We start from the raw sequence: 11,173 nt of genomic DNA on the forward strand, positions 1-11,173 counted from the left end.
TTTTTTTTTTCTTTTTTTGGAGAGGTTTTTGCTATAGGGCGTGTGCACTCACCAGAAAGACAGAGACAGACAGAGAGATAGAAAGCGAGAAATCACTCCCCAGGGAGGATGGCCATGCCATAATCACTTCTCCTCCATTCTCCTCTCGGGATCTTGGGCGCGCACACACACTCATATGCCCAGCGTGAGTTTAAGCCACCGGGTCCAGGACTCGAACCGCAGTCAACTACATGCAAGTCCAGCAACATAGCCATTACGCTAACTGCTGGTCCCAAAAAAGGCATTACTTTTATTCACTATGCTCTTGGCTACTGTATTTTGGCTTTTGTTGAATTATTTGATGCTGAGTACATTGTCCAAAACAGATTTCCACATTGTGTTATTGTTCCTGCTGGGCAAGTCAGCCAATTTATAATGTGATGTAAACTGACAGTATGTTTTATAAATCTCTGTATTTTTGCCTAAGAGCAAAGAAGAACTACCTGTAACAGTCTAAACACATTGGCATTCTAGAGTCAGTGCACTAATTTCTGTTATAGTCTCTGTTTAGGTCTTTATAAATATCAGCATTGTTTCAGAAGTCATACAAACAACCATTTCACAGTTGTTTCTGTCTGTATAGCTTATTTCAGCCTCTAGGGTACTTTTGCAAGTCTTTCTCATTTGACCCTTACAATGCACTGAGACAAACAGCTTTATGGCCCACCTGCAGGTAGTGCCACTGCTTGGGCGGCTGGAAAAACATGGAAGGCCAGGGTTCAGTTCCCAGGCCAAACTGAACATGCCAGATGTGGTCGCACATGCATGTAATCCTAGCTAATAGGGAGACTGGAGTAGAAGGATCATGGCCTGGAGAGACCCTGTCAAAATGCCTGTCTCTGTTGCCAGCAGGTGACATGGATGTTAAGGTGCTGGGTCCCACATGACTGACTCTGCTGTTTGAGTCCCAGACCTAGCTGGGTATGTGTGCTCACATGCCCAAAATCCCATGGAGACTGAAGAAGGGATTTCAGCATGGCCATCCACCCTGGGGAGTGATTTGTCTGTTTCTCTCTCTTTCTCTCTCTCTCTCTCTCTCTCTCTCTCTCCTCTCTCTCTCTCTCCCCCCCCACTTCCTCTCTCTCATAGCACATGCTCTCTATAGCAAAAACTGAAAAGAAAGGGGACCAGCAATTGGCAGAATGGCTATGTCACTGGACTCCCATGTAGTCAACTCCAGCTCGAGTTCCAGACCTGGTGGCTTGAATTCATGCTAGGCGCATGTGCGTGCATGTCCAAAATCCCAAGAGGAGAATGGAGAAGAAGGGATTGTGGCATGGCCATCCCCCCAGGGGAATGATTCCTCACTTTCTGTCTCTCCCCCCAAAAAAAGGAAAAAAAATATATATCTAGCTCTGTTTCTCTCCCTTTCCTTCTCTGTCTCCCTCTCTGTTGTAAAGAGGAAAACATATAATCATTTGTCAAAGGTGGCAATGGTCCAGAACCAGACCTAGCTCATTGCCTCAGACTCCAAATCTTGTGTTCTTCCTACTACTCCATAGGTGTCCCTTAGTCCTACCTCAAATCTTTAATTAAATCTAGTGTCCCTTACACCCGTTCTTTACGTAACTTAGATTATAAGTCTTTGAGTCCTTTTACTAAAGCAAAGCCATCTTATCAATCAATTAGATGAAAACTTTAAGGAGTCAGCCTGGTAAGGTGAGAAGAGCCTGTGAATCTTCACAGACCGTTGCAGAAATCCTGGCTCTGCTGTTTAGTAACTGTGTGGCACTCAGAGGATTCTGAATTTGTCTGACCATCAGCTTCCTTATCTGGGAGTTGGCTAAAGTCCCTCCCTTCACAGATGGTCATGAAGATTGAGTAAGACAAAGCCTGGAGCTTTGCCTGGCACACCAAGGGCACCCAGAGCAGGTGAACACCCTTCCCTTTCTCTGTGAGGTGAGAGAGACTCTGGCATGTGGATGCAAATGGCACCACCTTACCTGCTCAGACTCACAACTCACCCTCACACCTCACACTCACAGGCTGGGCTCCTCTTCACCCTCTGAGGCATGCCATTGTCATTCTTACCCTGAAGCCTCTGTGTATGTTCCCTTCTGTGTACCTTCTACGTAGAATACCCTGCATCTCTGCCTACCCAAAACTTCGCCCACCCTCTCCCGAGTAACTCTGGATGACAGCTTTCTGTTCCTTCCCAACTCCTCTCCACTTCCACCTTTGAACTTACCTTGGATAATGTTTACATGAGCCCTAATCCTGTTCTGCCAAGTGTTGTAGATTATGCTGTTTATACAGAAAGTTTAATCGACTAAGTCTCATATTCCAAGCAGTTCGTTGTAGTCTAGAGAATTCCTGGGAGCAATGTTAGCACATAGGAAAAGCTCTGTGAGTAACAACTAGACTTACAAAGTACAATTTAATTAAATTCAAAGCTATAGCTATAGGAACCCTGAGATTTAAATAGTCTTCCCTTGTTTCTGTATTAATAGAAAATCTTCAAGCTTGGTTCAGAGAGATATCAAAACAAATCATGTCTTTAAATTATGATGATTCTACTGCTGCAGGCAGAAAAACTGTACAACTAATACAAGCTTTGGAGGAGGTAAGAAAAGTCTTTTTAATGATAGCTCTTTGTCATACTTTGTGCCCCAGCAGCAATCTGCTTCTATAAATGTATCTAAGAAAACATTTTATCAGAAGCAAAAATAGTATGAACTGTTGTGCTCCTTTAATAGTGGATAGAGTGTCCTAAAATTGAGGCAATAATTAAATAATCAACATTAAGAGAATGGTAACAAAAATTATGACATTTCAACTTAAGGAAACATGTAGCCTTGGAACAATAATTATGAAGACAATATAGAAACATTGGGAAAATTGTGATAAGTAAAAGTAAAAAAGCAAATCTGTGTATACCATTTTTAGTTTTGTGAAGTGTGCTTTGAATGAAAAAAATTAGAAAAATACTTATGAAAAAGATAATAGTTGTATAAAAATTATCTTTTTTTATAAGCAGTGTATTATCTTTTCTGAAAAAAATAGGTTTTCTTTCTTTATTTTTTTTTTAAGGTTTTACCAGAAGGCATGTGTGTTTGCTGGAGAGAAACAGTGAGAGGGAAAATGAGAAATTACCCGCCCAGGAGAGATGGCCACACAGCGGTCCCTTCTCCTCCTGGGATTTTGGCCATGCACACATATGTGCACAGCATAATTTTCAATCCACCAGGTCCAGGTCTTGAACTGTGGCTGGCCATGTGGGAGTCTAGTGCCTTAATCACCACACCACTGGCTGGCCCCCAAATCGTTTTTTTTTTTTTCCTAGTATACTTAAAATTATTATACTAAAATAAATTATTCCTCACAATTCTTAAATTCTTTGTATATTCAGTTAGGTTTAAAATGGAAAAAAATAGCACTAGAGCAATAATCACAAGATCTGTATTTAAGATACTCTCTCTACTCATAATCTGTTGATTATGGGTTCACTGTCTATTGATCATGTTGACTATCTCCTTGGCATAATTGTATATGTTTAGAGAAATAATATATTTATTATTTTAATAGAATACTCTTTCTAATAGGCTTTTTCTTATTTCTGCAAAGTTTTTAGTATGGTTACTCCAATAGCAACAGTGTAAGATTCCATTGTTAGCCTACCAAAGTTTCTCATCCCTGAACAATTGTACACTTGTACTATATCTATTTGGATTGCTTTTTAGATCTTATTGTATATAGTACAATTATTAAAATTTTATAACTCTCAGACACTTTTTATCTTCTGCCTCCTTTATTTTGGCATATACCCTAAGCCTCAGATTATACATGTTAAAATTTCAGGACACTGTGGAATTGTTGTTTTGTTTTAAAGAGTACATCAAAAGAACTTAATCATCTGTAAGTGCCAACACATTCATTGTGATGTGTTTGTGATGTTTTTTAGAAGTCTTGAAAATCTTTAAAATTAAGAGGATTTCCCATTGTATATTTATTAATAGTGGAGTGGAAACATTTCCACCTAAGTCCTGTAAGTACTGGATAATAAGCAGTGAAATATTTTCTAGTCCTAGAAATTCACGTATTTTTTACTTGGTTTATATGTTTTTGAAATTAAAATTTGAAATAAAAATTTCATGAATAAATTCTTTAGTACTGTGCTTTATTTGAAGTGTTTTCAAGAAAAAAAAATGAGCACCATAAAGATCATTCGGAATTTTTAAATTAAATGTAATTATGTAACACAGGTTCAAGAATTTCACCAGTTGGAGTCAAATCTGCAAGTATGTCAATTTCTTGCTGATACTAGGAAGTTTCTTCATCAAATGATCCGAACAATAAACATTAAAGAAGAGGTCCTGATCACAATGCAGATTGTTGGGGACCTTTCTTTTGCTTGGCAGTTAATCGACAGGTAGTGTGAACAGCCCAACATTTGCCCTTAATGAAGGCCACGAGGAACATTTTCTTATCATTTATCTCTTTTTACAGTTTCACATCCATCATGCAAGAGAGCATAAGGGTCAACCCATCCATGGTTACTAAGCTCAGAGCTACATTCCTAAAGGTAAGCAAAGAATAATGATTTCACATTCTCTGTTACAGGGGAAGAGTTGGCTTTCATCCTTACTTCATTCACTAAGTCAGCCCAAGACTTCATTCATTTAGAAAATTGGGTAATTTAAGTACTTTTATAGACTAAACATTGTTTGTAGTTTTTCCAGAAGAGCATAGTTTCAGAAGATGCCAGATACTGAAGTTCTAGTTAATAACATATGTTAGAGTATCTTAGAGAATAGCATGGTTAAATAAAGCCAATTTTTTTAAAAAAATGTTTTATTAGTGTACTAAAAATCGAGTGCTTTGAGCCTTTTAGTCCCAGACATGAATTAAGTGTCTTTCTATTTATTCATTCAAACACTTCTGGGCCAGCTCTTTGGTTACGACAACCAGATCCCACATGACCAACCACATGGTTCTATTTCAGGACACTGTGGAATTGTTGTTTTGTTTTAAAGAGTACATCAAAAGAACTTAATCATCTGTAAGTGCCAACACATTCATTGTGATGTGTTTGTGATGTTTTTTAGAAGTCTTGAAAATCTTTAAAATTAAGAGGATTTCCCATTGTATATTTATTAATAGTGGAGTGGAAACATTTCCACCTAAGTCCTGTAAGTACTGGATAATAAGCAGTGAAATATTTTCTAGTCCTAGAAATTCACGTATTTTTTACTTGGTTTATATGTTTTTGAAATTAAAATTTGAAATAAAAATTTCATGAATAAATTCTTTAGTACTGTGCTTTATTTGAAGTGTTTTCAAGAAAAAAAAATGAGCACCATAAAGATCATTCGGAATTTTTAAATTAAATGTAATTATGTAACACAGGTTCAAGAATTTCACCAGTTGGAGTCAAATCTGCAAGTATGTCAATTTCTTGCTGATACTAGGAAGTTTCTTCATCAAATGATCCGAACAATAAACATTAAAGAAGAGGTCCTGATCACAATGCAGATTGTTGGGGACCTTTCTTTTGCTTGGCAGTTAATCGACAGGTAGTGTGAACAGCCCAACATTTGCCCTTAATGAAGGCCACGAGGAACATTTTCTTATCATTTATCTCTTTTTACAGTTTCACATCCATCATGCAAGAGAGCATAAGGGTCAACCCATCCATGGTTACTAAGCTCAGAGCTACATTCCTAAAGGTAAGCAAAGAATAATGATTTCACATTCTCTGTTACAGGGGAAGAGTTGGCTTTCATCCTTACTTCATTCACTAAGTCAGCCCAAGACTTCATTCATTTAGAAAATTGGGTAATTTAAGTACTTTTATAGACTAAACATTGTTTGTAGTTTTTCCAGAAGAGCATAGTTTCAGAAGATGCCAGATACTGAAGTTCTAGTTAATAACATATGTTAGAGTATCTTAGAGAATAGCATGGTTAAATAAAGCCAATTTTTTTAAAAAAATGTTTTATTAGTGTACTAAAAATCGAGTGCTTTGAGCCTTTTAGTCCCAGACATGAATTAAGTGTCTTTCTATTTATTCATTCAAACACTTCTGGGCCAGCTCTTTGGTTACGACAACCAGATCCCACATGACCAACCACATGGTTCTAGTCCTAGACCTGGTGGCTTGAGAAACCTGCCAGGCATGTGTGTGTCTGAGCCCTAAATCCCGAAAGAGGGAAGTAGAGGAGAAGGGATTGCAGTATGACTATTCCTCACAGCAGATGCCACCTCTAGCGAGCTTATGTGCCCTCTAGCAAAAAAAGAAAGAAAGAAGAAAACTATTTACTGAGCCTCTATTGAACTAGTGTCTACACTAATGTTCAGGAAATAGTGGTTGCTCTGAAAACAGTTTCAAATAATGGTAAATGAATGGTATTCAATGTCTTCTGATGGAGGTACTGTATATATCATTTCTGAGATGTACTTTTTTCATATTTTAACATCTCTGTAATTGGGATTGAGTTTTACAATTGGTGGCATATCATAGTTTAGTTGCCAACATTTTATTTCTTTTTGTTTTAAGTTTATTTCTTTCTTCCATGAGTGAGAGAGACAGAGAGATAAGACAGAAATCCCCAACAGGGTCTTCATTCCACTGTCAACCCCTAGCTTCAGCCAGCACCAGATTATGGGCACACACATGCACAGGAGGCTCACGGAGGTCTCTGTATACAAACCTGCAACCTTCCCATGTGGTCAGCCTCACAGACCATTGGGTTACTGCTGCACTACCATCCAACCCTCACATTTTATTTCTTTTCTGAAGTGATAAATAAAGCAATAGCACTTCTACACAGTGCCATCTTAGATTCCGTCTTAGATACCTTCAGTCATCCACAGTCAAAATGTCTGATTTCCACAGAGGAGTCCTTGTCTTCTGTAGCACCATGACTCTCAAACTTGAGTACAACTCAGAATCACGTGGAGTTTCTGAGCTAGCCTGGGATGGGGCCTGATAATGTGCACGTCTGCGACAAGTTCCCTGGGGATGCTGATGCTGCTGGTTAGGGTACCACACGTGGAGAACCACTGCCATCACAGTTGACTGTCACTTTTTAAAAGTGGTATTGTCAGAAACTACTAATAATATTGATGAGATGGGGCCAGCAGGTGGCATAGTGGTTAAGGCACTGGACTCCCACCTGGCTAACCACAGTTCAAGCCCCAGACCCACTGGCTTGAAAAATCACACCAGGCAGGTGTGTACATGCCTAAAATCCCAGAGGGAGAATGGAAAAGGGGTTGCAGTGTGGCCATTTCCTCTGGGGGGTGATTTCTCATTTTTCCTCTCACCGTTCCTTTCTGTGTCTCTCCAGCAAGTGCATATACCTTATGTCAAAAATGTTTTTAAAAAATTAAAAACAATATCAATAAGATTTTGTGATTGTTGCCATCCATTGGGTAAAGCCCAAGTGTTTGTCATGCTACATTTTCTAGAAAGAGTGATTTCTAAGACTTCTGAGACAGAGAAATATTTCTCTTACTTTTTTCTTCTAGCTTGCCTCTGCCCTTGATCTGCCCCTTCTTCGTATTAATCAAGCAAACAGCCCCGACCTTCTCAGTGTGTCTCAATATTACTCTGGAGAATTGGTGTCCTACGTGAGAAAGGTGAGAAATGCACCATGGTGGTACTCACTTTTACTGGCTGACTGCTCTTTTAAACACAGAAGGTATGCATGAGGCCCTGTAAAAAGTAAGCCTGTGTTCCTTTCTCCTTTTTAAATTTGATTCCAGAAGTTCATAATATCTGAAAGTAAACTTAATACTTCTATAGATGTGCAGATATGTTTTTACTTCGAAAGAACATTCACATCTAGTTTTTAAATGCTTGCAGTATTAGCTTTCAATTGTAGAAGTAGAACTAAGGAACAAAGACTATAGTAGCTTCTTCAGAATCATAGCTCTGGTTGGTATAAAAGCCAGATATAGATGTCACATCCTCGGGAGACCCTGATTCAAGTTCTCATGGGAATTTGATCCTTGTTTCTATAGCTTATGATGAAGCATGGAGCCAGACAGGCCTGCATTCAGAATGCGTCCGTGTCATGTGTTACCTGAGTGCTCCACGCCGATGTCACTTAACATCTAAACCTCTTCCCAAATCCATAATGTGAGAATTAAACCTACTTATTTGTAGCATTACTAGGAAGATTAGTTTTACATTCTGTTAGCAATTAATGTTTGAAGGAATGGAGCTCTGTACCTCTTGGCAGTTATTAAAACAGCTCTTTTAAGTTTCTCAGCATCTGTTCTTAATACGCAGCTGTAGTTTTACACATTGGTCCCCCCCCTTCCTATCACTCTAATACTTGTCAGCTAAGAAAAAGAAAATAGATGTTCAATTGTATTTTCTTCTTTCTCTTTGAAGGTTTTGCAAATCATTCCAGAGAGCATGTTTACATCTCTTTTAAAGATCATAAAGCTTCAGACCCATGACATCATTGAAGTGCCCACTCGCCTGGACAAGGACAAGCTGAGGGACTACGCTCAGCTGGGCCCACGCTATGAGGTGCCTTTGACTTCTGCCTTTAGACATTTAAATTAAAACACCATGAAATATCACCGGTCTGCATTGCCTGCTATATCCTGGGGACTACCAGACCTGATCCTGATTTGTTTTATTACGCTCTTAATGAAAATCATGGTTTCCCATATTAGTACAGTCACCCTTTGTTCTTGTCATTTTCTTGGTGTCATTTAAGGCCTTGCTGGCCTGAAAGTTCTCAGTGGAACAGAGCTCAGTGTTCACTGTTCTCTTGAACAGTCTTGGTAAATCGGCCTTTGCTGGCTTAGAGCTGGATTGCCCAGACTTTGCACATTCATATTCTTGCTTTGGATCAGCGGCTCAGACGAAGCCTATTCCATTCATCATTTCCTCTGGACAGAGTTTTAATAAGCCCATTCAGTCTTTGAGCAATCTCAGGGCTGGTTTTCTCCAAACACGTCTCTTTTTTATTTTCTCTCTGAACTTAAAATCTGAAGATATAGAAAGTAAAAACCAAGTGAAAATTGCATATGTCCAGTGTCAGTTTCTCAGACATAAAAAATATATCAGAAATTTACATTAATAAACTTGCCCCCATGCATTCAAAAATACAGCATCTGTCTACATTACCAATGTCTGTTGGTATTGCTTGAAAAGAATGCGGAGGTCAATGAAAAAGAAATTATCTTCTCTGAGTCCCCATTAGCCTTTTCTGGCTGGAAGGGACCATCTGTAACTTTGAGCCCTGCTATAAAGGTTAACATCTAAACTGTAAACTTTAGGCATGAGAAAGTGAAGCCCAAAGGTCTCCAGAAAGGTTCTGTCAAATATTAAAGAACTGATCGAGACCTTCTAACTCAGACACCCAGCATGTCTCACAGCACCCTTTCGATTACCCCACAAACCTCATTTCTGTCCAGGACATGAAGACACAGATACCTTGGAGCTGCATACTCATTTCCTGTGGTTTTTGCCCATTCTAAGACTATCAGCCAATTATTTTAACTTTTCTTAGAAATCCTGGGTCTTTTTTTTTTTTTTAAGACATTTTTTACTATAGGTCGCGTGTATTCACTGGAGAGACATAAAGTGAGAAATCATCCCCCTGGGGGAACGGCCATGCCACAGTCCCTTCTCTTCCATTCTCCTCTCAGGATCTGGGGTACTCACGCACATGGGGCCAGCTTGCGCTTGTGCATATGTGTTTAATCCTTTATTTATTTATTTTTACATCTTCTCCCAAACATTTACTTTACATATCAAACAAATTTTTGCTCATACTCCATTAGTTCTTGACAATTAATAAACAACTTTTGGAATTTCAAAAAACTGAATTTTAAAGATAATGTTTGAAATATTTGTTATAATTTTATTTGTGACTCTATAGCAGAGACAGTATGGTTTTAAGCTACCAAGTCCAGAATTCAAACCATAGTTGACTAAGTGGGAGTCCAGCAACTTAACCATTATGCCATCTGCTGGTCCCAGAAATGCTGGGTCTTTTAACTAAAGTACTTTATTATACCTCTTTTTCTTTGTTAAAGGTTGCCAAGCTTACTCATGCTATTTCCATTTTTACTGAAGGCATCTTAATGATGAAAACGACTTTGGTTGGCATCATCAAGGTAACAGTTTTGATGTTAGTCTATGTGGTCTCGTAGTTGTGTGCATTTCTGTGGTGTAATTATCATGTGTGGGCCAGGAAAGGAATGTTCTCATCTTGCTCTTTCACGTTCTGATTTTGATCTTTATTTTACTCATTTATTGAAGGAAAAAGAGAGAGCATTATAGTCTTTATTCCTTTTAATACTTGAAGGCAATCTTGGAATTTCTTTATCTTATAACTCTGGAGAAATGTATGGTACCAAGAACTGTTTCACCTAAACGTTATTTAAATCTAGCCCAAAGCTATTTTAATAAATGTTTCTGTAATAGCAAAGAAAACAAAATTGTCTAATTTCCTAAGACAGAATTACATTCTCTTTTCCCTCCCCCAGTTTTGCTGTCTTTTAATATTTTTATTTTGCACAAAATGCAGAGAGCTAAGATAATTGTACCCCTCTATTCACAAGCCATTGTCATCACTGATGCTCGTAACCTCTTCTCATTCTTTTTTTTTCTTCTCCTGGATCCCGACTTTCATCCCTAATCCTCATAACTCCCACACTATGTGTTTGGTATATGTCCCTAAATATTCAAGTATCCTTATTTTTAGCATATTACATTGTTTTATGTGTGCATGTTTTTTTGATTTATCTAAATCATGTGCTGTTCATCTCATTCTTTTTCTAAGTTTTCTCATTGACTGTTGCATCTTGTTCATATATTTATACTGTTCTCTGTTAACTAAATTTTTTTAATTTTAACTCTTTTTTAAGAGATGTTCTTGCTATAGGGTGTGTGCGCTCGCCAGAAAGACAGAGAAAGACAGAAAATGAGAAATCACCACCACCACCACCCCCCGGGGGAGATGGCCACACCACAATCCCTTCTCCTCCATTCTTCTCTCGGGATCTTGGACACACACATACACGCCCGCTGTGAGTTTAAGCCACTTGGTCCGGGACTCAAACCACGGTCAATCACATGGGAGTCCAGCAACATAGCCATTACGCCAACTGTTGGTCTCTATGATTTTTTTTTTTAAAGACTTTTTTTTTTTTTTGGGGCGAACCT

At 38.4% G+C, this 11,173-nt stretch overlaps 1 protein-coding gene across 1 annotated transcript in view; it reads left to right on the forward strand.

Annotated features, from left to right (window-relative positions):
- Nucleotides 1-11,173, forward strand: part of WASHC5 (WASH complex subunit 5) — a gene marked incomplete at its 5' end in the record, with an annotated part of 67,697 nt that overhangs the window by 19,052 nt on the left and 37,472 nt on the right. Inside the window, 6 exon segments of the mRNA XM_006148031.2 lie at nucleotides 2,490-2,602; nucleotides 4,242-4,408; nucleotides 4,486-4,561; nucleotides 7,510-7,620; nucleotides 8,381-8,521; nucleotides 10,042-10,122. Of these exon segments, the coding sequence (XP_006148093.2) occupies nucleotides 2,490-2,602; nucleotides 4,242-4,408; nucleotides 4,486-4,561; nucleotides 7,510-7,620; nucleotides 8,381-8,521; nucleotides 10,042-10,122 (689 nt within the window).

Source organism: Tupaia chinensis, unplaced genomic scaffold, assembly GCF_000334495.1.
Source record: "Tupaia chinensis unplaced genomic scaffold, TupChi_1.0 Scaffold000227_1, whole genome shotgun sequence".
Lineage (NCBI taxonomy): Eukaryota > Metazoa > Chordata > Mammalia > Scandentia > Tupaiidae > Tupaia > Tupaia belangeri.